The 23,750-nt window shown below is 65.8% G+C and overlaps 3 protein-coding genes across 3 annotated transcripts in view; 2 read left to right on the top strand and 1 right to left on the bottom strand.

Moving 5' to 3' along the window:
• Positions 1–7,707, top strand: part of CUNH7orf50 (chromosome unknown C7orf50 homolog) — a 62,886-nt gene extending 55,179 nt beyond the window's left edge. The window contains exons 3-5 of the mRNA XM_036315472.1: positions 6,313–6,494; positions 6,856–6,937; positions 7,265–7,707. Of these exons, the coding sequence (XP_036171365.1) occupies positions 6,313–6,494; positions 6,856–6,937; positions 7,265–7,450 (450 nt within the window). The 3' untranslated portion in view covers positions 7,451–7,707. The remainder of the gene's footprint in view (positions 1–6,312; positions 6,495–6,855; positions 6,938–7,264) is intronic.
• Positions 7,708–9,405: 1,698 nt separating this feature from the next.
• LOC118659227 (cytochrome P450 2W1) lies at positions 9,406–15,106 on the bottom strand. The gene is made up of 9 exons (XM_036315458.1): positions 14,224–15,106; positions 13,159–13,321; positions 12,856–13,005; positions 12,634–12,791; positions 11,456–11,620; positions 11,027–11,165; positions 10,754–10,938; positions 10,320–10,461; positions 9,406–10,115 (listed from the first exon to the last, which is right to left on the bottom strand). The coding sequence occupies exons 1-9, from the start codon at positions 14,401–14,403 to the stop codon at positions 9,901–9,903; spliced, it is 1,497 nt and encodes a 498-aa protein (XP_036171351.1). The 5' UTR covers positions 14,404–15,106; the 3' UTR covers positions 9,406–9,900.
• Positions 15,107–19,141: 4,035 nt separating this feature from the next.
• Positions 19,142–22,653, top strand: LOC118659233 (cytochrome c oxidase assembly protein COX19). Its single transcript, XM_036315473.1, has 3 exons — positions 19,142–19,298; positions 19,522–19,633; positions 22,013–22,653. The coding sequence occupies exons 1-3, from the start codon at positions 19,217–19,219 to the stop codon at positions 22,086–22,088; spliced, it is 270 nt and encodes an 89-aa protein (XP_036171366.1). The 5' UTR covers positions 19,142–19,216; the 3' UTR covers positions 22,089–22,653.
• The last annotated feature ends 1,097 nt before the right edge of the window (positions 22,654–23,750 follow it).

Genomic DNA, 23,750 nt, shown 5'->3' with positions numbered 1-23,750 from the left:
CGTCGCGGACAAGCCCTGGGCGCTGCGCCCAGGCCAGCGCTCCTCGTTCCCGCCCGACACCCCTGCCCCGCGGCTCCCCACGGCCGGTCACCCGCGGCCCTTCTCCCCCGGCTCCGGCAGAGCCTCGGCCTCAGCTCAGCGTGGCCACGTGTTGTGCCTCCGCCCCCACCTGGACCTTCACACCTGTCCCCTGAGGCACCAGGCCGGCTGTGCCCTGGACCACTGCCCGGTGCCCTGGGGGCTGGGATTCCCGGCTCCACATGGGACCGAAACTGCTTCCGGCCCTGAGCCCGTGGGGGTGCTGTTGAGGGTCCTAGCGGGTGGGAGGGGCAGCTTAGAATCCCCGCCCGCCTGTCAGGCCTGAGCCCTGGGCAGGGCTGTGGGCGGCTCAGCCCTGAGGTGTGCCGGGTGGGATCCCTCTCCCAGAGGCCGAGCCCCGCCTCCCCTCTGCCCATCCGTCTGCCCAAGGGGAGGGCTCTCCTGGGACAGGGACTGGATGGCTGTGCCTGAGTGGAATGGTGAGCGGTCACACCTTCCTTCCTGTCGGAGACCTCGTCTCCAGAAACCCAGTCGGACCTTGTGAAAAGCAGTCCTCGGGGCTGGCGGCTCCCGGCCCTTGTCCTGCAGGCCTGGGGGTAGGAGGAGGGTTGAACCGGCCTCCCTAGCAGACAGCCTGGCCTCGTGCGGACGGCGTGGACCATGCTGCAGCTCTCCGGGGGCTGAGAAGCTGGCCCAGGCCTGGGTGAAGCTTTGGGACCTTGAACAGTGTGGGGGAGGGTCCTCTCCCGCCTGGCTTTGTGCCCAGGGCTGTGATCCCAGTGCCTGTTGCATCAGCAAACCTGCTTCATTCTCGGTGTTGCCACGGCTCTCCCTGCAGCTGCTGGTTGTCGGTAATGACGAAGCCCAGGTGCTCCTAGAATCCAGCCTGGCTACTAAAGGGGTGCTGTGGCCGCCCGTCTCCGAACAGCTGGGTGTCCAGCTCGGGGTGTTCATTGCTTGCAGCCTACGGAGGGCAGAGCCGTGCTGTGGCACCTGGGAGAGGCTTTGTCCTGACGCGTCTCTGATAAGGGCCAGTGTGCCCGCTCCCCGGAGCTGAGGCCAGTCGATTCCAAACTCCTCCAGCCAGGATGTGTGGGGGGCAGGGCCCGCTGTCGGCCAGGGCCCGCTGTCGGCCAGGGCCCGCTGTCGGCCAGGGCCGCGATCAGAGCACTGGCCTCCCCTGCACGGACGGGGTTCCAGCTGCCACCTGTGCCGTGACCTGGACAAGACCTTCCTCCTCAGTCCTGTCACTGGGCTGAGGAAGGAGGTCAGATTCTGGGGTCTGAACCCTCCAGGCCCAGAGGGAAGGAGGCGGGCGGTGGGGAGGGGAGTGTCAGAGCCAGGGCTCGGGGGTCTGGGTTCTGGTTGGGGTTCTGTTCTTTGCCCCGTCTCACAAACTCGGGGAGCTTGAACCTGGATAAGAAAAAAATAAGTATTTTCTCCGTCTCTGGCCCCAGCGGAGCCTGCCTTCACTGTGGGTGCTGGGGGCCTGTGCGGGCGGGGACGTCAGGGCTGCCTGCACGCAGCTCCCCGCGGTGGCTGGTTACCGGTGGCGCTAAGCCCTGGTGGCCTTCCTCAGTCTGGGACCTTTCCGTTCGTGCCTGTGAGTCCCGTGGACTGTTTCGTGCACTGAACACCTGAGTCGGGTCCCCAGGCCCCAGCACACTCGCAGGAGCGCCATCGAGACGCGAGCCTCCTCTCCGGCAGGCCTGCCCTGCACAGCGTGGACCTGGATCGGGCAGCCGCTCTCCCTGTCCTCCAGGAGCTCACCTGCGTCCGGCCGTGAGCTCCTCGGGGCCAGAGCCCGCGTCTGCCCCCGTGCCAGCGCCAGCCCAGGACCCCGAGGGCCAGGGCCCACCCCACACCGCCCGCCCGCCCGCCCGCCCGCGCAGGGCCCACCGGTGCTCCAGGGCGTCTGTGTGGCTCATCCCAGCACAGCCTCCTCAACTGCTGACGTGCAGGTCCTTAGGTCCTCGGAAGAGACTTCCGTTCTGATCAGGGTGCTGCCAGCCGGTGGAGGGAGAGCTTCCCTGCTCCCTCTGCAGCCGCAGGAGGTAACGCGGGGCCACTCACGGGGCTCAGGCAGATGTTGCCGCCGGGTGGGGCGGCTGGGGAATTGGCCTTTGGGGATGTACAGTCTCACTGAGTCTGTGTCCTCGGCTGACAGAGCTGCTGGCGTGACTTGTCTGGACTTTGGGGGGGCGGGGGGCTGGCGGTGGCCTTGGCTCTGGTTCGGAGGTTAAGTTAGCACCAGGGACGCGGCGCAGGGCACAGGTGCGTCGAGTTATCCTGTGTGACAGGCTGAGTGACTGACTGTACTACGTCCGACCACCTGGCCGGGACACGGGACATGCACTGGCGATTTAAAAATGAACCTTGACTTGTGCACACGCGATACATATAAGCTCTCGGAATGGGTATTATTGAAATCCCCTGTGAAATGACTTGTAACGGATATATTATTGAAGCTACCTTTGCAAATAGCATATCTATAGATAATATTTTTAAAAATCTAAATGTGCGATTCTTTGTTCCAAAAATGAGCGTGTTCATAAATGAAGAAATTTTGGATATACTCGATGGAGATTTTCACATCTGTTTGAGTGCTGATTCCATCGATTCAGTGGATGATGCTGAGAAGGAAAATTTTCCCATCGAATTACTTAATAGTATTATTCCTTCGGGAATGCCGGGTCATAAGTTAAAATTGAAAGTAGACACAATCCTCATGCTACTGAGAAATCTTAATAGTAAATGGGGTCTTTGTAATGGTACTAGATTTATTATCAAAAGATTGCGACCTAACATAATCGAAGCTGAAGTATTAACAGGATCTGCAGAGGGAGAGGTTGTTCTCATTCCAAGAATTGATTTGTCCTCATCTGACACTGGCCTCATTTAAATTAATTCGAAGACAGTTTCCCGTGATGCCAGCGTTTGCGATGACAATTAATAAATCACCAGGGCAAAGTAGACGGAGTAGGAATATCCCTACCTGAACCTGCTTTCACACATGGTCAGTTACATGTTGCTTTCTCTCAAGTTTGAAGAGTGTATGACATTCAAATTGAAGTTGTAAATACTTGATCACAAGGGAAATGAGTCAAGCACTCTGAAAGTGTTTTTACTCTTAATGTGGTGTACAGGGAGATATTAGAATAAGTTTAACAAATTTACAGTCATTGTTTTGATCAGTGTTTTTATATCGTTTTTGTTGTTTTTATATCATGTTTTTTTGTTTTTATGTCACGTCTTTGTTGTTATATCATGTTATTGCTTATTAATCAGCTTACATATTTTCAGATACATTTTACTAATTTCCTTTCATCTCTGACACTCCTACCACAGAGAAAGGGCGAATAGCGATATTAAAATATTTCTTGTAATTAATTTCCTGTCAATGTGCACGAATCCATGCACCAGCCACTCGTTTCAAAATAAAAGGTTTCTTTAAAAATTGTGGGAAACACTCATTGGTTTTAGCAAAGGGAAAAGGCAATTTGCTGCCGTGAGTCACCCTTTTATTTTTTAATCGTTGGGGTAGTAAGTCCAGTGGCAGTTTGGGCTCTGACCCTGCGCCGGTGGGGACGTGGGCTTCCCCTGGGGAAGGAAGGGGGCTCCTCGGGGACAGCAGTTCTGGGACCCGCCTCCGTCTGTCCCTGAGCTCCGGGCTCTGCAGGGCCTGGCTGGCTCAGCTGTGGACAGAGGCTGTGGTTGGGGCTCACTCGGCCTCAGGGGCCTCTGGCGCAGCTCCAGCCGTGGCTGCCCTTTGGGACTGGCCACCTCTGCAAACAGGCTGAGCCAGCAGCTGCCTCTCCCAGCCCAGGCCTCCCGCCCTCCCTGTGGCCGCCCGAGAGCAGCGTCACTTTCAGTGCACACCTCCCTCACCCACAGGGGCTGAGGGGTGGGAGGCGGTGGAGGTGTTCTCCTGAGGGAGCCCAGGCCACCCCACCCGGGGCTCTGCTGTGATCGTGCCGGGTGGCTGCACCCCTCCCTCCCAGCCAGCAGCCTCCACATCACAGGCCGTGTGAGCTCTGGGGACAGAGCAGCGACACCTCCCAAGTCCCGCTCCCCTGGGCCTCACCCCAGGCCCTGTCAGAGCAGCTCGCCGGCAGCCATGCATCCTGGTGGCACTTTCTGGTGAAGGAGCAGACGCCAGGCACCGCCTGCCGGGCGGGTGGTGGGAGGCGCCCGGTAAAGCTGGGCTCTGCGGCTGGTGCCAGGCTTCTGGGCGCAGAGTGGTGTCGGGTGCCGGTCAGCCCCCCCCGCGCCCCCCGCGCCCTTGCTCCTGGGAGCTCCAGCTCCCTGCCTGTGCTCCCGGCCGGCGTGGTGGGCGTGTGGCTCCAGACAGCAGTGTGTGCATGCTCGGCCTGGGGGCCTCGGACGGCCGTAGGCAGCAGTGGGGTCGTCGTCCGCAGTAGGGCTAAGTGCTAGGGCTTCTGTCTCCTGCTGGGGTTACTTTCCTGTATTCCACGTTTTGGAAAATAAACGCCCAACCCACGCAGGGAGGGTGCCCCAGCACCTGCGGAGGCAGAGGTGAGGCAGGTGCGCCCTGGCTGTGGGCCCGGCTGCCTCCGGGCCGGCCGTGCGCTTCCACAGACCTCACCCAGGAAAGCGTGTCCCTGGCCTGACCGCCCCGAGCGTGGGGTCAGTAGCTCCCTCCAGCGGGCAGTGCGGGGTCTGGTGCCTCATCCCGGCTCTGCTGCTGGCGGCCGGGCCAGGCCTGTGCAGAGCCCACACCCTCAGCCCAGCTGCCTCAGAGGCTCCGGCGTCAGGGCTCGCGTCCTGGTGCTGATGGCGCGACCTGGTGCTGGCGGCCGGCAGCTGGGCGCTCTCCGTGTCCCCGGCAGGCAGCTCTGCCCACAGCCGGGCCCGGCCTCAGCCTCTCCCACTCCTTGTGGACGAAATGCTTTGTCTTCATGCTGGACGCCTGTGGACGGGCGGGCAGGCGGTCATCCCAGCAGCCTGGGGACTGCAGTGCTCAGAGCACCCCCCTCACCCCCCGTCCAGCCCCGAGGCCCAGGTGAGCACGCGTGCCCTGCAGCCTGTCACTCGGGCTCACTGTGGGGAGGGGGACACCCCACTGAGTGACCGTGTACTGTCTCAGGCAGGAAGCCCAAACTGGACAGTCCAGAGCCCCGGGCCATGCTCATGTCTCCAGGGGAAGCCAGGGCCCTTTGGGGGGCCCCACCCCCACAGGAAGAGCAGAGAGAGGGTCCCTAGGGCACGCCTGTGCCAGGGCCGCCCTCAGTCCGACCCTGCTTGGCCTGAGCAAGTGCTGGGGCCCAGTCATGGGCACCAGACGCAGCCTGGTACCCACGTGGGGTGCACAGCCCAGCACCCCTCTGCCCCTTGCTGCACTGCACTGCCCGAGGCTGCCGACGGCTGGGTGCTGACCTGAGCCCCCATGTGCTGCCTGAGCCTGGTGGTCAGGCCATTGGCCCGGAGAGCCCAGGCAGCGGGTGACGCCTCAGCGGTGGGGATGGGTGGTTGTCTTGCTGCCGCCAGGCTTTCTGGGGTGCCCGCAGGCCGTGGTCATTGCCACCATCCTCCGGGACTGGGCACGCCCCTTCCACACACAGATGCCCCGAACCTCTGCTGCCCTGCCCCCCAGCCGGCGGTCTGTGTGTGCACACGTGCGGGGAGCCGGAAGGAGGCCCTCGAGGTGGCCTGTGAGCCCAGCCCAAGGCAGAGGGTGCACGGGCTGCCTGTGAGGCTGCCACCCCCAGGCCCTGACGCTGGTGAATTCCACCTGGCTCGGAGTAGGAGGGAGGGGCTGACAGAGCTGGGTTGGTTTGTTGTTTTAGAAGATTCCAGAAGGAGCAAGTGTTGTCAAGGGACTGGCGCTTTATGGGGGGCCTCCTAGGGGGCGTGGGCGTGGGCGTGGGCGTGGGGGGAGCAGAGGACGGAAGGGGCTGGAGCCCCACTCTGCTCGGCTCTGCACTGGGGCCGCGGTCCCGGGCCGTCCGTCCTCTGAGGGCCCACCTGACCCAGAGTGAACAGTGTCCATCTTCCTGGGAGAGTGGTCGCCGCCCAGCCCCCAGTGGGAGGGAGGAAGGGGGGCCCTGCCCTGTCAGAGGAGAGCCAGCCGCCCCGGCCCAGGGCAACACCAGACCCCAGAGCCGGTCTGCTCCCGCCCAGCCCTCTGCTGGGTCAGCTCTGACCGCTGAGCGGGCGGGACGGCGGGGACGTGGGTCTGCACCCCTGGCCGAGGGCGGGGTCGGGGTCGGGAGTGAGTGCAGCTCCTGGAACCCAGACGGGTCCCTTTCCCAGGAGAGCGCGAGCTCAGAGGCGGAGCTGACCCCGGAGGAGAAGCGGGTCCTGGAGAGGAAGCTGAAGAAGGAGCGGAAGAAAGCAGAGAGAAAGCGGCTCCGGGAGGCGGCGGCTGCAGTCCCGGCCCAGCCCCTGCCAGCCAAGCCCTCGGGCGCCCAGCTGGCCCTGGACTACCTCTGTGGGTGAGAGGCCGCGGGGGCTGGGGGGGCTGGGCTGTACCCCAGGTCTGTGGTCCCTGGGAGGATGGGGCGGCCCGTTCTGGCCGGGGCTGCCCCGTGAAGCGCCCCTGTCCCCGGCAGACGGGTCACCTACAGCTGGGCGGCCGGCGGGCCCCCACCCCAGAGGAATGGCAGGTGGGCCCGGTGCACCCCCACCTCACCCCGGGCCTCGCTCCATGTCTGTGCCCTCGGGCTGGGGGGCTCCCAGAGCCCCCCTGGACACTGGGAGCCTGGACACTGCCCCGGCCACGCAGAGGCCACCCGGCCAGTGGTGCAGACAGACCCCAGGCCTCTGCCTGGTGCTGAGACCCCGTGTCCTCTCCAGCTGGGCCCAGAAGCGCCAGAGCTGGCGGTTCCAGAAGACGCGGCAGACCTGGCTCCTGCTGCACATGTACGACTGCGACCAGGTGTGTGCTGGGGGCGGGGCCGGGGGGGGGCCGAGGAGGGCGGGGTCAGGGGGCGGAGGGGGTCCCCCAGCCCTGCCTGCACCGCCCCTCCCGTCTCTGCCCCTGACCCTGCACAGTGGTGCCTCCTTCCTTCCTGTGCTGGGGGCCCAGTTCAAATAGAACCTGGGCGGGGCAGGCCTACAGCACCCCTCCCCTTGCACCACCCCCAGGCCCTCAGTCCCCGGGTGAGAACACTGGGCAGCGCCATGGGCCTGAGGCACCCGCGGGAGGGCCGGAACCCAGCGTCCTCCCGCCTGGCTGCTGACCGGCCCTCGTCTCTCTGCACAGGTCCCCGACCAGCACTTCCCCACCCTGCTGGCCTACTTGGAGGGCCTGCGGGGCCGGGCAAGGGAGCTGACCCTGCAGAAGGCTGAGGCCCTGATGCAGCAGCTGGACGAGGCGGGTGCGGGCCCGGGCCGCCCCCTGCTGGAGAGGAGCCGGCGCGCCCGGCAGGTGCTGCAGCTGCTCTCCTAGGGCCACAGGCCCCACCAGGTGCCAGCCCAGCTGCCCTCGGGCCCGGACGCTGCCTGTTTTCTACCAGGGCCCAGAGCCTGGCAGAGCTCCCGTCCCGCCCGCTGCAGGCCACGTGTTTCCTGGCCGCGGGGAGCCTCCCGGGCCGTGGCCGTCCACCTCTTGCCTCCCTGCTTGGGCCAAACCACGGCCTTGCTGCCCGCTCCAGGGGAACTGGCTGTACTTCCAATAAAGCGGCCACGCCGGCCACAGCTCTCGTCCTTCGTCCGTCCTCGCTTGCTTGCAGGTTGGGAGGGGTGTTTCCTGAGGGAGAGCGCGGCCACCAGGCCGTCCTGCCGTGCCCGCCCAGGACGTGCCCGGCGTCTGTCGCTGGCCCTCCTTCAGGATGACCCTCCTCTGGGCTGGCCCTTGGCAGCGGCCGCAGAGACCATGGCGCTGCCCTCCCACAGCCGCCCACTAGGAACACTTACCTGCTGTCTGTCTGTCTGCACGAAGATGGACCTGCTCTCCTGTTCCCAGGCAGTGCATGTGTGGGGCCCCGGAGGCACAGGGGCCCATCGGGGCGAGGGGAGGAGTCAGGGCCAGTCCCTTGCTGATCTCTGGGGCCTCGGCGTCTATTCACCTGCAACCCAAAGCCCTGTCTCAGGCGTCACACCACCCCTCCCATCTGGCACCCAGGGGTCAGCACCCCACCGTGCTGTGTGGCAACTTGGGCCCCTCCAATGCCCGCTGGTGCAGCTCAAGTCCTGATCTCACATACACAGCTATATGCACACACGTGTGTACATGCACACAGCTTGTGTGCACACGTGTGCATATCTACACATGCAGGCACGTGTGCACACCTATGCACGCTCACACGTGTCTATACACACCTGTTCGTGTTCACATGTGTGTGCACGTATGCCTGTACATGCTCACACGTGCACATGCAGGTACACATGGTTGCACACACATACACTCCAGGCAGGGAGCGAGAAGAGCTTCAGGACTGAGCCTCAACACCCTCTCAGCCCTGGGGTTTGCCCTGGGGGTGGCCTCAGCTCCGCTGGATTTGTTTTGGGTTTTTGGTTCATCTTCCCCTGAGGATAGTTTTCCGTTGATTTTTAGAGAGTGGGAGGGAGGGGAGGGAGAGAGAGAAACGTCAGTGTGAGGGAGACACACCCACTGGCTGCCTCCAGCACACACTCCAGCCAGGGCCAGGGCTCAAGCCTACAACTGAGGTACATGCCCTTGATGAGAATTGAACCCGAAAAAAAAAGGAATTGAACCCAAGACCCTTCAGACTGAGGGCCAATGCGCTGACCACTGAGCAAACCAGACAGGGCTCCGCTGGGTTCTCCATCGGCAGGTGGACGTCGCCCCTCAGAGCCCTGGGAGCTGAGGCCGCCCCCTGAGTGCCCTGGAGGGTTTGCTCACCGTCTGGTCCGTCAGTTTGATTTTGGGGGGCTTGGGGGACCCCTGTGGGTGGCTAGGGGCCAGCACTGGAGCCACAGGCAGATCTGGCCAAGGGCACCTCAAGGCAGGGGTGCTGGGCACAGGTGTTCAGAGCCCATCGCCCACCAGCGTGGTCCTGCGTCAGGCCCGCCTGCCCCTCTGACCCACACGCAGAGGCACCTGGCCAGGGCCAGACTGCGTGCAGCTCCGAGGATCGGCCCGCAGTCGAGTCCCGTCTGTGTGGCCGGCGGATGCCCCATCCCAGGCCAGGTTTCCACGGTGAGGAGGGAAGTGAGGCCTGGCAGTGGCTCACTTTTTGGTGTTTTTTTTTATATATTTATTAATTTCAGAGAGGAAGGGGAAGGAGAGAGAAACATCAGTGATGAGAGAGAATCACTGATCAGCTGCCTCTTGCAGGCCCCACACGGATCGAGCCCACAACCCGGGCATGTCTGACCGGAAACCGAACTGTGACCTGCTAGGTTCATAGGTCAACACTCAAACCACTGAGCAACACCGGCCAGGCTCACTCTTGGTTTTTATTAACTTGTCCCCACGGGAGGAGGGTGCCCCCACACTGCCTAGTTTGGGGCCTGGCTGCACCCTCGGCAGCCTGTCTGCACGGGGAGATGGGGGAGATGTCTCAGAATCGGGCCCAGGGCGGGGGGGTGCAGGTTTCATGGGTCAGACGGACTTGGAGGAGAGGCTGCACCAATGGGCACGGGCGCGGGAGGGGCTGGTGGGGGTCCTGGTGCAGGGCAGCGGCTGAACCCCGGGCCGGGGGAGGGGCAGATGAAAAGAGGTGGGGCCCTGGCTGCTCCTGGAGAGGAGGGACAAGAGCCAGTGTTGGGGTGCGGGGCCTGGAGGATGGCCTGCCTCCATGGCCCATGCGGGGGAAGGGACAGCTGCCGGCCCGGGCACACTGCCGGACGGGGCTGTGGTGAGCGAAGGGCTGGTGAGGACTGTCTGTCCAGGCCGCCGCCAGGCCAGTGACCCAACCCTCCCGGGCCCAGAGCTCAGGCCAGGCCTCCTCGGTCAGTGCCCTGGGGCCTGGGCACGGCACACAGGACTTGGGCCGGCGGCCGCATGGTGAAGGCGGGCGCGGGCACAGTGCGCAGGCCGGCAGGGCCGAGGCCGGGCGGGGGCTGCAGGCGGAAGCTCTGGAGGAGGCCGGCGAAGAGCAGGAACAGCTCTGTCCGGGCCAGGCTCTCCCCGAGGCAGACGCGGCGGCCTGCGGGGAAACCGAGGCAGGGGCGTCAGCTCCCAGCTGGGTGGCGGGGCTCCAGCCCCCGAGATCCCGGGCCCCGAGGTCCCAGCCCCTGAGATCCCGGGCCCCGAGGTCCCAGCCCCTGAGATCCTGGCCCAAGGTTCCCCGCTCCCGAGGTCCTGGGCCCTGAGGTCCCAGCCCCCGAGGTCCCGGCTCGCAGCTGCCCACCCGCGGAGAAGGGCAGGAAGGCCTCCCGCTTCACGAAGTGCCCCTCGGCGTCCAGGAAGTGCCCCGGGTTGAACTGGCCGGGCGTCTCCCACTGCGTCTTGTCCAGGAGGACGGAGCTCAGCAAGGGGACCACGGGCGTGCCCTGTTGGGGGAGCAGCTGGGTTGGCTGGGGTGCCTGGCCCCCCGCAGGCCCTGGACAGGAGCCCTAACAGGGTCCCGGGGAGGCCGGCGCCCGCGAGGGCGGCCCCAGGGTGGACCCCGCACTCGCTGCGCCCCCCCGTTTCACAGGGGACCCCAAACCACAGGGGGACCCAGGCCTACTGCTCCGACGCCCTCCCTGCCACCGTGTAAGCCCAGCATCAGGGCACCCGCCGCCTCCCCTCCCCCAAGAGAGCCGGTGCGGCTTGGGGCTGTGGGCGAGGCCGGCCGCCCACCTTGGGGAGCAGGTAGCCGCCCAGCCGCGTGGTGCCGGCCGTGCAGCGGGGCACGTGGGGCAGGAGGGTGATGAACCTCTGCACCTCGTGTAGCACAGCGTTGGTGTAGGGCAGTGCCCGCTGGTCCTCGGGCCGGGGTGGCCGCCCGGGCCCCAGCACCCGGTCCAGCTCTTCCTGCACCCGGTCTGCAGGCGAGAGAGGGCGCCAGTGTCCCTGAGGGCCTCCGTCCCTGGGCCCCGGGGCCCCGCCCACCGGGGGCTGGCGCACACCCACCCTGCACGCTCGGGTGCCTGCCCATCAGGAGGGCTGCCCACTGCAGTGTGGCCGAGGTGGTCTCGGTGCCGGCCATGACCATGTCCAGGACGCAGGCTACCACATTCGCCTCCGAGAACAAGCCATCGGGGTCTGTCCCCTGCGGGCGGGTGGGCAGGACTTAACGGAGGCTGCCCCCAGCCCCCCAGCTCTGGGCTCCAGAAAAGGGGCAGAAGCCAGACTTGGCGGGAAGGGCAGCGCCAGGATCCCTGAGCACCTGCCGTGCACGCGGGGCTCACCCGTCCTCCCAGCTGCCCCGCGGCACCGGCCCCTCTCACAGGTGGAGACAGAGGCTCAGGGAAGCCCCAGGCGCCGGGGGAGGAGCTGGGCAGGACCAGGTGGGCGGGGGGGGGGGGGCAGGCATGGGGAGAGGGGGGGGCTGGCCCACACCTGGCCTTGCTGCCTCAGGGCGTCCACGTAGCTGTGCACGGGGCCTCCCCCAGGCGGCCGCGCCTCGAGGAGGGCCCTCAGGATGGCCCGCACCTCGTCGATCTTCCTCAGGACCGGCCGGTGCAGCTGGAGGAGGGCCCCCAGCCGGGGGTAGATGTTGAACAGCTGGGGGCAGGGCAGACAGCCAGTGGGGGTGGGTGAGGCTCAGTCCCCACGCCCCGGGTGGACAGAGGCGCCTGTCCGAGGGCCGGAGGAGCCTGGTGACCAGTAACACCTGGGAGACCAAGTGCCCTCTGCTCCCCACCCACCGAAGCGGGCGGTGGGGCGGGCTGGAGGGCGCCGGCTGCGCTGTGGGGAGCTGTGGGGAGAGCTAGTCGCTGCCACTGAAAGGGAGGAGTTTGCCACCTCAGGCCTCGGCTCGGCCCTCAGCCCCTCTGAACCGGCAGCCGGGTGGGCACGCCCTGTACCTGCACAGCTGTGTCCCAGGAGCAAACTACGGCACCTGGGCCAGCACCGGGGCGGTGAGCGGGCACGGGGCGGGGGGCTAGAGCCTTCGGCTGCCGGGTGCCAAGCGGCCAGCCCATATCCGGTGGCTCCGCCATGGGCCTTGGTGCGGCGCTGGGCCCGCGGCCTCCCGAGGGGGGGACGGCCTGTGCAGGGACGCAGCGCCCCGCCACCTGCTCCCCGACCAGGATTAGGGCTCAGACGCACTTCCCAGAGCAGCGCTGCCCAGCCCGGTGCAGGCCATGGCCCGTGGAGGCGGGCGGACTCGAGACTGAGTTAACTGAAGTTTCCGTGTTTCTTAGGGTTCTAGGGGCCTCGCGTGCAGCTTATAAGTACGTTTTGTGACATGTTTCTGCATTTCAGTTCTCTGTTATGTTTTGCAACTTTGCTATTTCCTCATCTCTCTTCATGTTATTACTTTAACCATTTCCCAGTGATTCTTCCTCAGTGTCCAGCTGTCCTCTCGTTCTTTTGTGTTTCTCGTTCGTGGAGACCCTGTTCTCTGGGAGCCTGTGCGGCCCAAGGTCATGGCCTTCGAGGCTTCCTCCACGTGAATAACAAGAATTCTCTGTCATGGGGGCATCAGGGGGGCGAGGCCCCCAAAGGTGGGAACCACTGCCCTCGCCGACCTCCCCGCTCCGGGCTGGTGGCCCAGGCGACCTCCGACCTCTCACCTGCAGGCCCGGCGTCCCCAGCAGGACCATGACGTCGTCGATGAGGCCCAGCAGGGACACGAACACGGGGTCTCGGTAGTCAAACCGCTGCCCGAAGAGGAGCGTGAAGGTGACGTTGGAGGGAGCCCAGCCCAGCAGGGCCAGCGGGAAGGGCCGGCCTGTGGGGAGACAGGCCTCAGCAGGGAGGGGCCCCGGGGAAGGGCCCCCCCGGCCCTCACTCACCTCCGTACTGGTCCAGCTGCCCCAGGAGGCACCGCAGCTCCCGCAGGACCTGGTCGGCCCCGGGCCCCCGCCCCGCGCCCAGGCCGTGGAGGGTGCGCACGGCGAGCTGGCGCGCGGCTTTCCAGCGAGGCCCCGAGGAGAAGAAGATGCCTGCAGGCCACGGGGGGGGGGACCCCAAAGGCAGGCACTCACTGTCCCGCTGTCTCCCCGGCTGCCTCGTCCCCTCTGACGTGCAGGGTCCCCGCACACCGCCCCCACCCCCACGTGGACACCCCGTCCCCCCTCTCCCCATTGCAAACCTACCCCTGCCCCCCTGGATGAGCTGGAAGATGGGGATGGGGGGCCGGTCGGCCAGCTCCTGCCCCGTGCCCACCAGGGCCTCCCGGACCGCCTCGTAGCCCGTCAGCACCACCGTCTTCTGGCCTCCCAAGTGGACGGTGAACACCGGCCCGTACTGTTCTGAGAGCTGGCAGTGGGGGGGCCGTGAGGAGAGGCCCGGGAGCCGCACAGCGGACTCCACAGAGCCCCCTGCACCTTCCAGAAGGGGCACCGCCTGTGGTGCTGGGTGTGGCCGTCCTGGGGGGACGCTCCGGGGGCAGGATTGAGGGCTGTGCGCCGGGGTGGCCGCCCTGGACGCTTGGGGCCTGCACAGGAGCCCCCCCGGGCCTGCACAGGAGCCCCCCCGGCCCCGCCCCTCGAAGGGCCCGCCTGGCCCGTGTGTCTCACTCTGACCTCCCGGCCGGCGTGAGGGCACAGAACAACATGCCAGCAAGCGCTGGCCTTGGGGGCCCCGTCCCAGTCCCCGCCCCTTTCTGGCCCCACCACACCCCTGCCCGAGGTGGGGGCTGCCATCCTCCTGCTGAAGCTGGGGCTGGGGCTCGGCCTCGGCCAGCGCTCCGGTCCTGGCCGCTCTGCCCCAGCTTCAGCGGGAGCATGGCAGCCTCAGGACCCAGAACCCAGGCCTGCAGCCATGTGCAGCCCCTCCCCACCCACCTGCAGTCTGCCGCCCAGGGAGGTGGAACCGCCACCAGCTGCCCCTCTGGGGGGCAGCCCCGTGTGTGCTGCTCCTGGGAGTCCTGCGCCCTCCCCTCCACTGCCCCAAACCTGCCCCTGCAGCAGTCAGGGTCTCTCCAAATGCTGCCTCTTCCAGGAAGTCCTCCTGGCTCTCTGCTCCTTGGATGGCCCATCTTCAACGTGCAGTGGAGTCTTTCTCCTCCCAAGGCAAGCGGGCAGCTGGGTCCCTGTGTCCCTACCAGTCCAGCACCTGGCTGGACCACGAGCCTCCTAACCCACAGGGGTCCCCGAAAACTGGGGCTCTGCTTCCTCAGGGAAGGGTGTCGCACGGCTGCAGGACGCCTCCCCTCTTACCTCCATCAGCGAGCGCTCCTGCTGGGACACCCGCAGCAGATGCAGGTTCCCAATGAGGGGCAGCGGGCGCGGCCCTGGGGGCCAGCGTGGGACCGGGCAGGGGGCACGGGCACGGGCGTGGGCGCGGAGCAGCACCCAGAGCCCCAGGAGCCCCAGGAGCCCCAGGAGCAGCGGGGCCATGAGGACGCGGTGGTGGGGCCCCCCGTCCCGCCCTGCGCCTTATAGGCCTCCGAGAGGGCGTGCCGCACCCCACACCCACCACCCGAGAATGTGGAACAGGCAGTTTGCAGGGGACAGCCAGGCGGCTTAAAGCGACAGGCGTGTGTGGAATGTGGGGTCGCGTCTGCAGGGGGCGGGTGGGGGCGGTGGGGGCAGGTGCCCCAGCCCTGTGCGTGGGCATCCCGGCAGGCGGGAGAGAGGACGTGGGTGGCCCGTGGCCCCTCCCGGCAGCCCCCCGCCTCTGCCTCAGTTTCCCCATCAGAACCAGGACTCCGGGCTCAGGGGCCCGTCCCCGCCCCGAAGGGGGAGCCCAACTTCCCTGCTGAGCCTCCCCGCTGGCCCCATGGCCACGCATTCCTGGGCCTCTCCAACCCACCACCATCTGTGCCCACCCAGCCCCTCTCGTGGGCCATTGGGGGCACCCCGGGCTGGTCCTCGAGGGGCTGCACGAGACACCTCGGATCCCAGGCCGTCAGGTCGCCAGCAGGGCCCCCACCCGGCCCTGAGTGACAGCTGCACTTCGGTGGCTGTGGGCTCCGTCACCTGGGCCTGAGGCACCAGCCTGCGCCAGGACAGGGCGGGGCTGACCGCCCAGAGGCCAGCCCTGCAGCCGGCTGGCGGGTGACAGGTGGCCGGTTAACGAGCCCTTGTCCTGTCTCCTGAACCCCGGTCACCCAGCAGGGAGGGGAGGAGGCACCGCTGAGGAAGGAGCTGGGAGGGGCGGGAAGCTGTTGGCACCAGAACTGGCCGGGCCTGCTCCCACCACCTGCCCCGACAGGAGGCCACCGGCCCGGCCCCACCGGCGGGTCCCCACCACAGGCCTCTGCCCGCCCCCTTGGCTGCACTGCACGCCTCCGTGGCGGGGGTGCTCACGCCTTTGCACGTGGCCTGTCCTACCGCCCGACTGGGATACGGGCGGGGGCGGGGGGGACAGCTAACTGTTGGGGCTTCGGTCATTCGGGCCGAGCTCCCCGCACCCAGGCTGCTGCCAGGCGTGGGGCTGGGTCCTCCGTCCAGGGACGGTCACTTCACTGGCAGCTTCGACAGAGCACCCGTGTGTGCGGCTCGGCCAGGAGAGGGCGGCAGGGCTGGTGGGCAGGGTCCTAAGGGCCCCAGCCTCGCGGAGAACCAGCCGGCAGTGACTCTGCGTCGAGAGCCCCTTGGGCAGCGGGCCACCAGGTGTGAGGAAGGCCCGGGGTCCTCAGAGGGTCCCCCTCCCGAGGGAGCCGCCTGCAGCCGCCTGGAGCCCGGTCTGTGCAGCCCTGGGCACGTGCCGGTGGGACTCCCGGACCGTCCCGGGCTGGGTGCTGGCCGCTCTGCCATGGAGCCTTCAGCTCCTCCTGGCAGCCTGGGGGGGCCTCCTCGGTGGAGGAGGAAGTGGGGGTTCAGCTGAGAGGTCCTGGTACATTGGCAGGTAAGGGGGGTCGGGGAGGGGTCCCCAGAGTTTCCACCAAGTCTCAGGATTGACCCCCTCTGACCCCTATTCTGGGATCGAGGGGCAGAGGCCACGACCTATGACCTGAGTCTGGGAAGTCACCCAGCTTTGTCCCGGGCCAGGGGACGGGGCAGGGCTCCAGAACAGTCTGTCCCAACTGCCCTCAAGTCCATCCCTCGGGGGGTCCGGCACCAGGTGGGCCCTTCCTGAGCCCTGGCCCCCTCTGGGGCGGCTGAGGGGCCTGTGCCCTGGCGTGGGGTGGGGTTGGTCTGTCTGGGTGCCCGCAGGGTCCAGCCTGGGGGAAGCCCCGGGGTTCTCAGACGGGGGTGTCTGGACCCAGCAAACACCCAGTGCTCCCCCAGGTTCCCAGCGGCTCCAGGCCCCATTGGGGCGAGTGTCCGGGGGCTGCAGCCACAGACTGGGCCGAGAGCAGACCCTTACCTGGCCGCTGAGTGTGGGCAGAGCTGGGCCCAGGGGGCTCGGGGAGGACCTTCTGAGGCCCCAGCTCCTGGTGGCCCCGCATTCCTCCGTGTCCCCCGACAGGTCAGGGCTCCTCTCCCTGTGTCTGTGTGCCTCTCCACTCGGCCTCCTCAGGAGCCCTCATCCTGGGCTGCGGCCGCCCTCCCCCAGGTCACCTCGTCTGGTTCCTCCCGTAGTCACACCTGCGGAGAACAGGTGGGCGATCTCTTGTGGGGCCGCCGGTCAGCCCACAGCAACGCTGACCCGCTCTGTCTGGGCTCCTCACAGGCACCCGGCGGAAGGCCCAGACGTCGCCCCGGGCCTCAGTGACGGGGAGCCCCCGCCCCCCCAGCTGTGCCCCGGCTCCCGTGCCCCCCAGTGACCTGTGTGCTTCCTCACACCTCTACCCACTTCACGTCCTGGACTCCTGGACGCAGAGCAGGTTCAGATGTGACACCTTCCCTGGGGGATGGGGAGGAGCCGCCTGCCTCGCCTGGGCCTCCGAACGAGCTGCTAGAGATGCCTGTGGGCAGATTGCTTGGTGCTCAGTTGCAAGGGACGTAAAATCAATCCCCAGAAAGGGGGTCCCTGAGCCGGGGGTTGCTGCCTGTTAGATTCCGGCAGATGGTCCTACTGTGACGGGTGAGGTCAGGTTCCCGCTGACGCACCCGGAGCCCCAGGCTCTGGGCCCCCTCCTCTCTGCATTTCCTCCGGCCACGGGGGTGCCCTGTCTTAAAGGGGGCCCTCCAGCCTGAGGCCGAGCCACCCCAGCGGGTCCTGCCCACGCTGCGAGTCCCTGAGGGAAGCGAGGGGTCGTGGCCTGAGTCTGGCCGGCTGTGTCCACAGGCTCCCGGCCGGGACTTGGCCTCGGTGTCCCCGTGTGAGACGAGGATCAGAGCATCGACTGGGTGCCTACTGCGCGCCAGGCACCCTCCCGGCCCGCGGGACCCCGGGAAACGGCCTGGCGCACAGGGGCTTCCGGAAACACTGGCTCCTCCCCTGCTTTTCTTAACTGCACAGCTGAGCTCCCGGCCCCACGGAGGAGTCCATTACAAGCTGGCCGTCGCCTCGCGGTCATGACCCCGCAGGGCCACCGCCGAGGCTGCGGGCAGGGGGGGGGCTGCCCCTTTTACTGCTGAGGGGTTCCATCCAGGCGAGTGGAAAGTGCGACTTGCTGGTGATAAAGCCGCTATTGTCCGCGGCCCTGGAAGCGGCTGATGAGTAACTGTGTGTGGCCCTGGCTCCAGCCTCTAAAAGGCTTGTTTATGCGACGAGAACAGGGCGCAGTCTTCCTCCTGCAGTTGTCAGTGGGCCCAGAGCCCGGCCGGTCAGGGCCCAGGCGACAGGATGGGTGTCCAGCAGCCCTGGGTGTCCCCGTGGACCCACTCACACGGGTGCCCGCTCTGTGCCGCCCCTCCCCCCCAAAGCAGGTGCGGCCACGGGGGAGGCACCCGGCAAGGTGGGGGCCTCCTGGGGTGGGAGGAGCTGGCCCTGGGCCGGGCTGTGGGGCCCGTTGGCAGGCAGCTGCCTGGGAGCCTGTGTTTGGAGGTGGCTCCTCCAGAAGGAGTGGAGGTGCTGGGTCCGGGCGGGCTCTGGGGGTAAGAACCCAGGACCCTGGTGCTGGCTGGTAGCCACATGCCGGCCCTGCGGGAGGCAGGGACCCCGCCCCAGCCCTCGGTGAGAAGTGGAGGCACCGAGTGGGGTGCCCAGCATTCGGGGCTGGGGGAGGGCTGGGGTCTCCACTGAGCCTCTCACTGTCGTTGTGGCCACAGCAACAAGGAATGACGGCCGGGGGCTGGCCTCTTCAGGACGCCCTTGTTCCCACAAAACCCCCAATGCTGCCGAAACGGTCCTGGCCGGAGTCACAGCGCCGGGGAGGCCATTAGGGGGTGGGCCCTACGCCAGCGACTAGCGGGGAATCCGGACACGACACCCGCTGGGAGAGGCCGGGGCGGTGGAGGCAGAGATCAGGTGATGGGTCTACATCCCAGGAACCCCAGGGACTGCCCGCAGCTCCTGGGAAAGAGGGGCGCGGGCGGCGCTCAGCAGCTGAGCGTTGACCTATGAACCGGGAGGTCACGGTGTGATTCCCCGTCGGGCACAGGCCCAGGCTGCGGCTCGATCCTCGGTTCCATCTGTGATTCTCTCTCATCCCTGATGTTTTTCTCTCTCTTCCTCTTCCTCCAAAATCAATACAAGTATATTAAAGATAAACATGTATTTTAAATGAATAAGAAAATTTTATTTAAAAAGTTAAGAATTGGGGAGAGGCACCGCGCAGAAGGAGCCAGCCTGCGGCACCTCCGGGCGCTGATTGACTGTCGTCCTGGGCCGCCCGGAAGCTCATCGCTGCCCGTCACTGCCTTCTGGCCGGTGAGCGAGTCAGGCCCCGGCGGCCCTCACCGCGTCCGCAGCCGGCCGGCCGGGTGGGCTCCGTGTGCTCGGAGGCTGTGTCCCCGGCCCTGCTGAGCCGCGCTGAGCTTCCCGCCCCGCGCTGGGTGCTGTGAGTGGTTCTCAACCTTCCGGCCCTTTAAATACAGTTCCTCCTGTTGTGACCCAACCGTAAAATTATTTCCGTTGCTGCTTCATCACTGTCATGTTGCTCCTGTTAGGAATCGTCATGTGAATACCTGATCTGCAGGATGGTCTTAGGCGACCCCTGTGAAAGGGTCGTTCGACCGCCAAAGGGGCCGCGACCCACAGGTTGAGAACCGGTGGGCGCTGCAGGGAGCCTGCCCGGGAGCAGGCGGGGCCCAGCGGCGGGGGCGGGGCCTTGGGGGTGGGCGGGGCCTCGCTGCGAGGGCCAATCGAGGCGCTCGGCGCTCGGCCGGCGGCCTGCGTAGTGCGTGTACCGCCCTTAGAGGCTCCGGCGCCACCATCATGTCTACGGCCATGAACTTCGGGTCCAAGAGCTTCCAGCCGCGCCCGCCGGACAAGGGCAGCTTCCCGCTGGACCACTTCGGTGAGCGGCGCGGGGTCTCGGGCCGCGGGGGGCGCCCGTCGGCGCGTCTCGCGAGACGTCCGGCACCTAAGTCACCTCTCGGCCTGAGGTCTGCGGTGGCTAAGCTCCCGGGCCAGTCAGGGCTTCGGGAGGTCGGTGCTGCCGTCCGCAGCGTTTCACGGGGCACCTCAGGCACAGCCCGGGGCGCTTTGGGGACAAAACGCTGCCTTCGCTCCCGTCCCAGGTGAATGCAGACGCTTCCAGGAGAAGTTCATGAAGTGCCTCCGCGATAACAAGTTTGAGAACGCGTTGTGCAGACACGAATCCAAAGAATATTTAGAGTGCAGGATGGAGAGGCAAGTGCGGGCCCCGCCCCCGGCCCGGGCCCCGCCCCCATCGGCGCGCCCCCGCCTCCACCCGGACGCTGCTTTCCCAGAGGCCCCTGCGGCCGCCCCGGTCTCCTTGGGGACGCGGCTTTCCCAGAGGCCCTTGCGGCGCTGGGTCCGCCCCGCCCGAGCTGGGGCCGGCGCGTGCGCACGGGAGCTTCTCCCTCGGGGCACCCCGCGCGGGCCGCGTTCCTCCCAGCGTCGTCTCCGCAGACCGGGGTGGGTGCCGTCCCGGCGGTTTCGGCCGAGTGAGGAGCCGGAGGCGGGGCGCAGTGGCTCCCACCCCTTGGCCGTGTGTTGCGCGGCTTGGAATGTGCCGGCGACGGAGACCGTGGGCCACACAAACGTGGGAGGCGGAGGACTTCGGACGGCGCCAGTTCCCACCGCTTGTGTATTATTTCTTGTTGTTCATCCTCACCCGAGGGTGCTTTTCCATTGGCCTTTTTTAGAGAGAGGGCGAGAGGGGGAGACAAACGTGGGTGGGAGGCGGACACATGGACGGCTGCCTCCCGCAGGCGCCCTGCCGCAGGCCGATGCTCTAGCTCCTGAGCCGAACTGGCCGCTTAAGCCCGACCAGTGTTGGCCTCGGGCCCTTCCCGCTCCCGACCGCCTCTCGGACCACCGCCAGCGGAGGCCTTGACTTCAGGGTCCCCACGGGGTGAACCCAAGTGATCTCCCCCAGAACCCCCTGAGCCTGCAGTGGGCTCCCCCTGCCCCAGGGGGTTCTCACTGGCTTCAGGGCCAGCGCGTCCCTGGGGTCCTGGGCCCGCCGACCGCAGGGAAGTCAGGCCGCAGCTCCGACAGCTGTTGGCCGGGCGCCCTCCTCACCAGGACGCGAGAGGGTCCACTGTGGGCCTGGCCCGAGTGTGAGCCCACTGCCCTGGAGTCTCTGGCCTGCTGCCAGTCCACCCCGTGCTGACCGGGCTGGCCGTTCTGCGGACATTGCCCTGAGCTCTTAGCCTGCCCCTCAGAGCCCAGGATGCTCTCTGACCCGCACCTGACCACCCCGCCCGGCCGGGGACAGCTCCCAGCCAGCGCACAGCCAGAGGCTCCGGGCACTGCTGCCTGAGCCTCGGGCCCCTTTGGCTTTCCAGCCGCCGGCCTGCAGGTGCGGCCGCCCTTTCAGTTCTGCGTTGTTGCCCAGGTTCCCGGGATCTGGCCTCCCTGCCGCCCGCCCACCCTGTCTCCAGCGACAGGCCCCTCCCAGCCCCTTGGCGGCCTCCGGTGGAACTCCTTGCTGGGCACCGCCTTCTGGGGACCTTCCCGGGTGTAACCTGAAACCACTGGACACAGTCCACACGGGTAGGGGCAAGTGTGCTAAGCAAGGAGCTTACCTCCCAGCTTGTCCAGCCTTTGGGGACACAGACAAATCGCTTAGTCTGTCCTCCGCGCAGGCTTTTTATTTTATTTTTATTTACTTATTTTTTAAAAATATATTTTATTGACTTTTTACAGAGAGGAAGGGAGAGGGATAGAGAGTCAGAAACATCGATGAGAGAGAAGCATCGATCAGCTGCCTCCTGCACACCCCCCACTGGGGAAGTGCCCGCAACCCAGGCACACGCCCTTGGCCGGAACCGAACCCGGGACTCCTCAGTCCCCAGGCTGACGCTCCGTCCAGTGAGCCACACCGCTAGGGCCGCATAGGCTTTATATGTTTAAGGGGACTCTGGCTTTTTGCAGTGGAGATTGTCCAGCACGTGCAGAGGAGAGAGCAGTCCAGTGAGGCCTGCCCTCATCCCCTGGCGCCAGTAACTGCCCACATTTCTCCATCTTTCTCCCGTCTCCATCCCCCTCCCATTTGCTCGAGTCTGAGAGCAAGTCCCGAGCTCCTGGCTGATGAAGCAGCTCCAGTGTTTTCCGGGGGGGACGGCTGCAGGGGACTCGGGGGGCGTGGGTGCAGGTCATTCCGGGGCTGTTTGTGTTCTCAGCAGCGTGGCCAGCACACAGGCCCACAGAACCTCAGCTGTGTCTGAGCATCGCAGGTGTTCATAGTGTCCAGCGTGCCTGGGGCAGCTCACCCGCAGGGGTGCAGGGTACACACGCTCAGCGCTGGAAGAGGGGGTGGCAGTGATGGTGGCCAGCGAGTGGGGGGTACCGGCACGTCCGGGAGGTGAGCGAGGGGCCTCTGAGAGCTGCCTCCCCACACAAGACAACGCAGACCCAGCTCTTCCTGGGCCTATGAGCGGGAGGCAGGAGGGGCTCTGGGCTCCCAGGCACCTGCCCTGGCGCCTGAACAGCAGGAGGCTGGTGGGGACCAGGTCCCTCCAGTGGGATGGCAGCCTGGGCACCTGGGCGCTGCTCCTCATTCTCCTCCCTCCGCCTGACACCTGTCTGTCTGTCTTCCAGGCAACTGATGGCACAGGAACCACTGGAAAAACTGGGGTTTGGAGATTTGATGGATGGAAAGGCGGACAAACACTAATTCTCACGGGTTCACGGGGGTGTGGCTGAGAAAGGGGCGTTGAGTGCCGGCGGGCACCTCGGTGGGCGGGGCTCGCAGCCGGAAGGGCTCATCCCGCCTCCTGGATCACTTTGAGAGATGATCTTCCCCCGGTGCGAGTTCGTCTAAAATGCACGTGGGCCGGCCTCCTGTCACCCGGGAGGCCCGTGACGGCGACAGACTGAGTCTCGTCTGTGAGTGGACACTCGAGCCGCATCTTGTAACACTGGACGTTTGTGAATTTTAGAAAACTTCCCTGGGAAAATGGTTTTCTTTCCCTTTTTTATAAAACAACAATGAAAAAGCAGAATCCAAGAGTATCTGTGATATATGAGGAAGATGTTAGAAACTGCAGAAGTGGCCCTGGCTGGGCGCTCAGGTGGTTCGCGCGTCCCGATGTGCCAGGGTTGTGGGCTCAGTGCCCAGTCGGCACATACGAGAACCAACCAGTGAGTAAGGGGAACAGCAAATCGATGTCTCTCTCAATAAATTAAAAAACAACAAAATTAAAATCTGTGTTGACTGGATTAAAAGAAAGTTTAAACTAGAAATATTCGTGTGTTTGTACAAAAGGAAACTCTGGCATCAATGAGAATGGCTGCCAACCTGCAGCTTAGCTCTGCCTTGGAGCCATGTTGTTTCTCACAGCCAGGCCGTGGGGCCCACAGGGAGCACCCCGTGCACAGAGGGGAGGGAGGGGAGCGCCCCAACCTGACGCCCCGACAAGGCACAGGTCACTCAGTGGTTTTCTTGCCAAGCGCATAACGAGGAAGCCCAGTGCTCAGAGCGTCCGGTCCGCGAGGACACCGGGCCGTCCCAGGCACCAGGCCCCGTGGCCCAGGCCAGGGGGACGGGCGGGAGGCCACCGCTGAGGGTCTGCAGGTGGGTGGCCATGGCGATCCCGCCCCTGTCCTGGGATCAGGTAAGATGCTATGTGGAGAAACTGGGCATGTGACACTTCTATTTTTGAGGCTTTGGGGAAGTCTGGAATTGTTTCAAAACGAAAAAGTACTTTGTGTTGAACTCTTGGCAGTTGAACTTTCTGTGGACACCGGGGAGGTTCTCCTGACTCACCGTGAGTTTGCAGTAGGGCTGATGCGACACACAGGGTCTCGGAGCCAGGGAGCCAGGGAGGGCCAGTCCGAGAGGAGCCTGCGTGGGGAGGGCGGGCGGCTCCCGACGGTGACAACAGGATGCGGGCCAGCCGCCGCCCGCTCCTGTGTGCGAAGTGCAGTTCTCCCCTCGGTGCCCTCGTCCCCAGAGACAGCAGGGGCACCGGCAGGGCCTTTTCCGAGAGCCTCGGGGAGGCGTCAGGAGCAGGGCCAGGCCCAGGCCCTCCTCGGTCTGACCCTTGTCTGTCCCCCCCCCCCCGCCCCCGCCTCCTCCACACAGGTCACGGCTGGGGGCGCAGGGCTGAGTCCCCCTCATCCCTCGCCCTGTGCCCTGTGCTCCCTCCACTGCAGCCACACCCCAGCCTTCGGGAGGCCCCTCCCTCCGCATAGTTCCCAGAAGCACAATGGCTGAAACGCGGAGGCGTGTTCCTGAGGGGTCTGGAGCCTGAAACACAGAGGGGCCACGTCTCTACTGGGGGCTCTGGTGAGACCCCTGCCTTTTCTGGCGTCTGGAGGTGCCTCATGCTGGGGC

The sequence above is a fragment of the Myotis myotis genome, unplaced genomic scaffold, assembly GCF_014108235.1.
Source record: "Myotis myotis isolate mMyoMyo1 unplaced genomic scaffold, mMyoMyo1.p scaffold_m19_p_6, whole genome shotgun sequence".
In the NCBI taxonomy this organism is placed as follows: domain Eukaryota; kingdom Metazoa; phylum Chordata; class Mammalia; order Chiroptera; family Vespertilionidae; genus Myotis; species Myotis myotis.
This window is presented reverse-complemented; position numbering and strand designations above follow the sequence as displayed.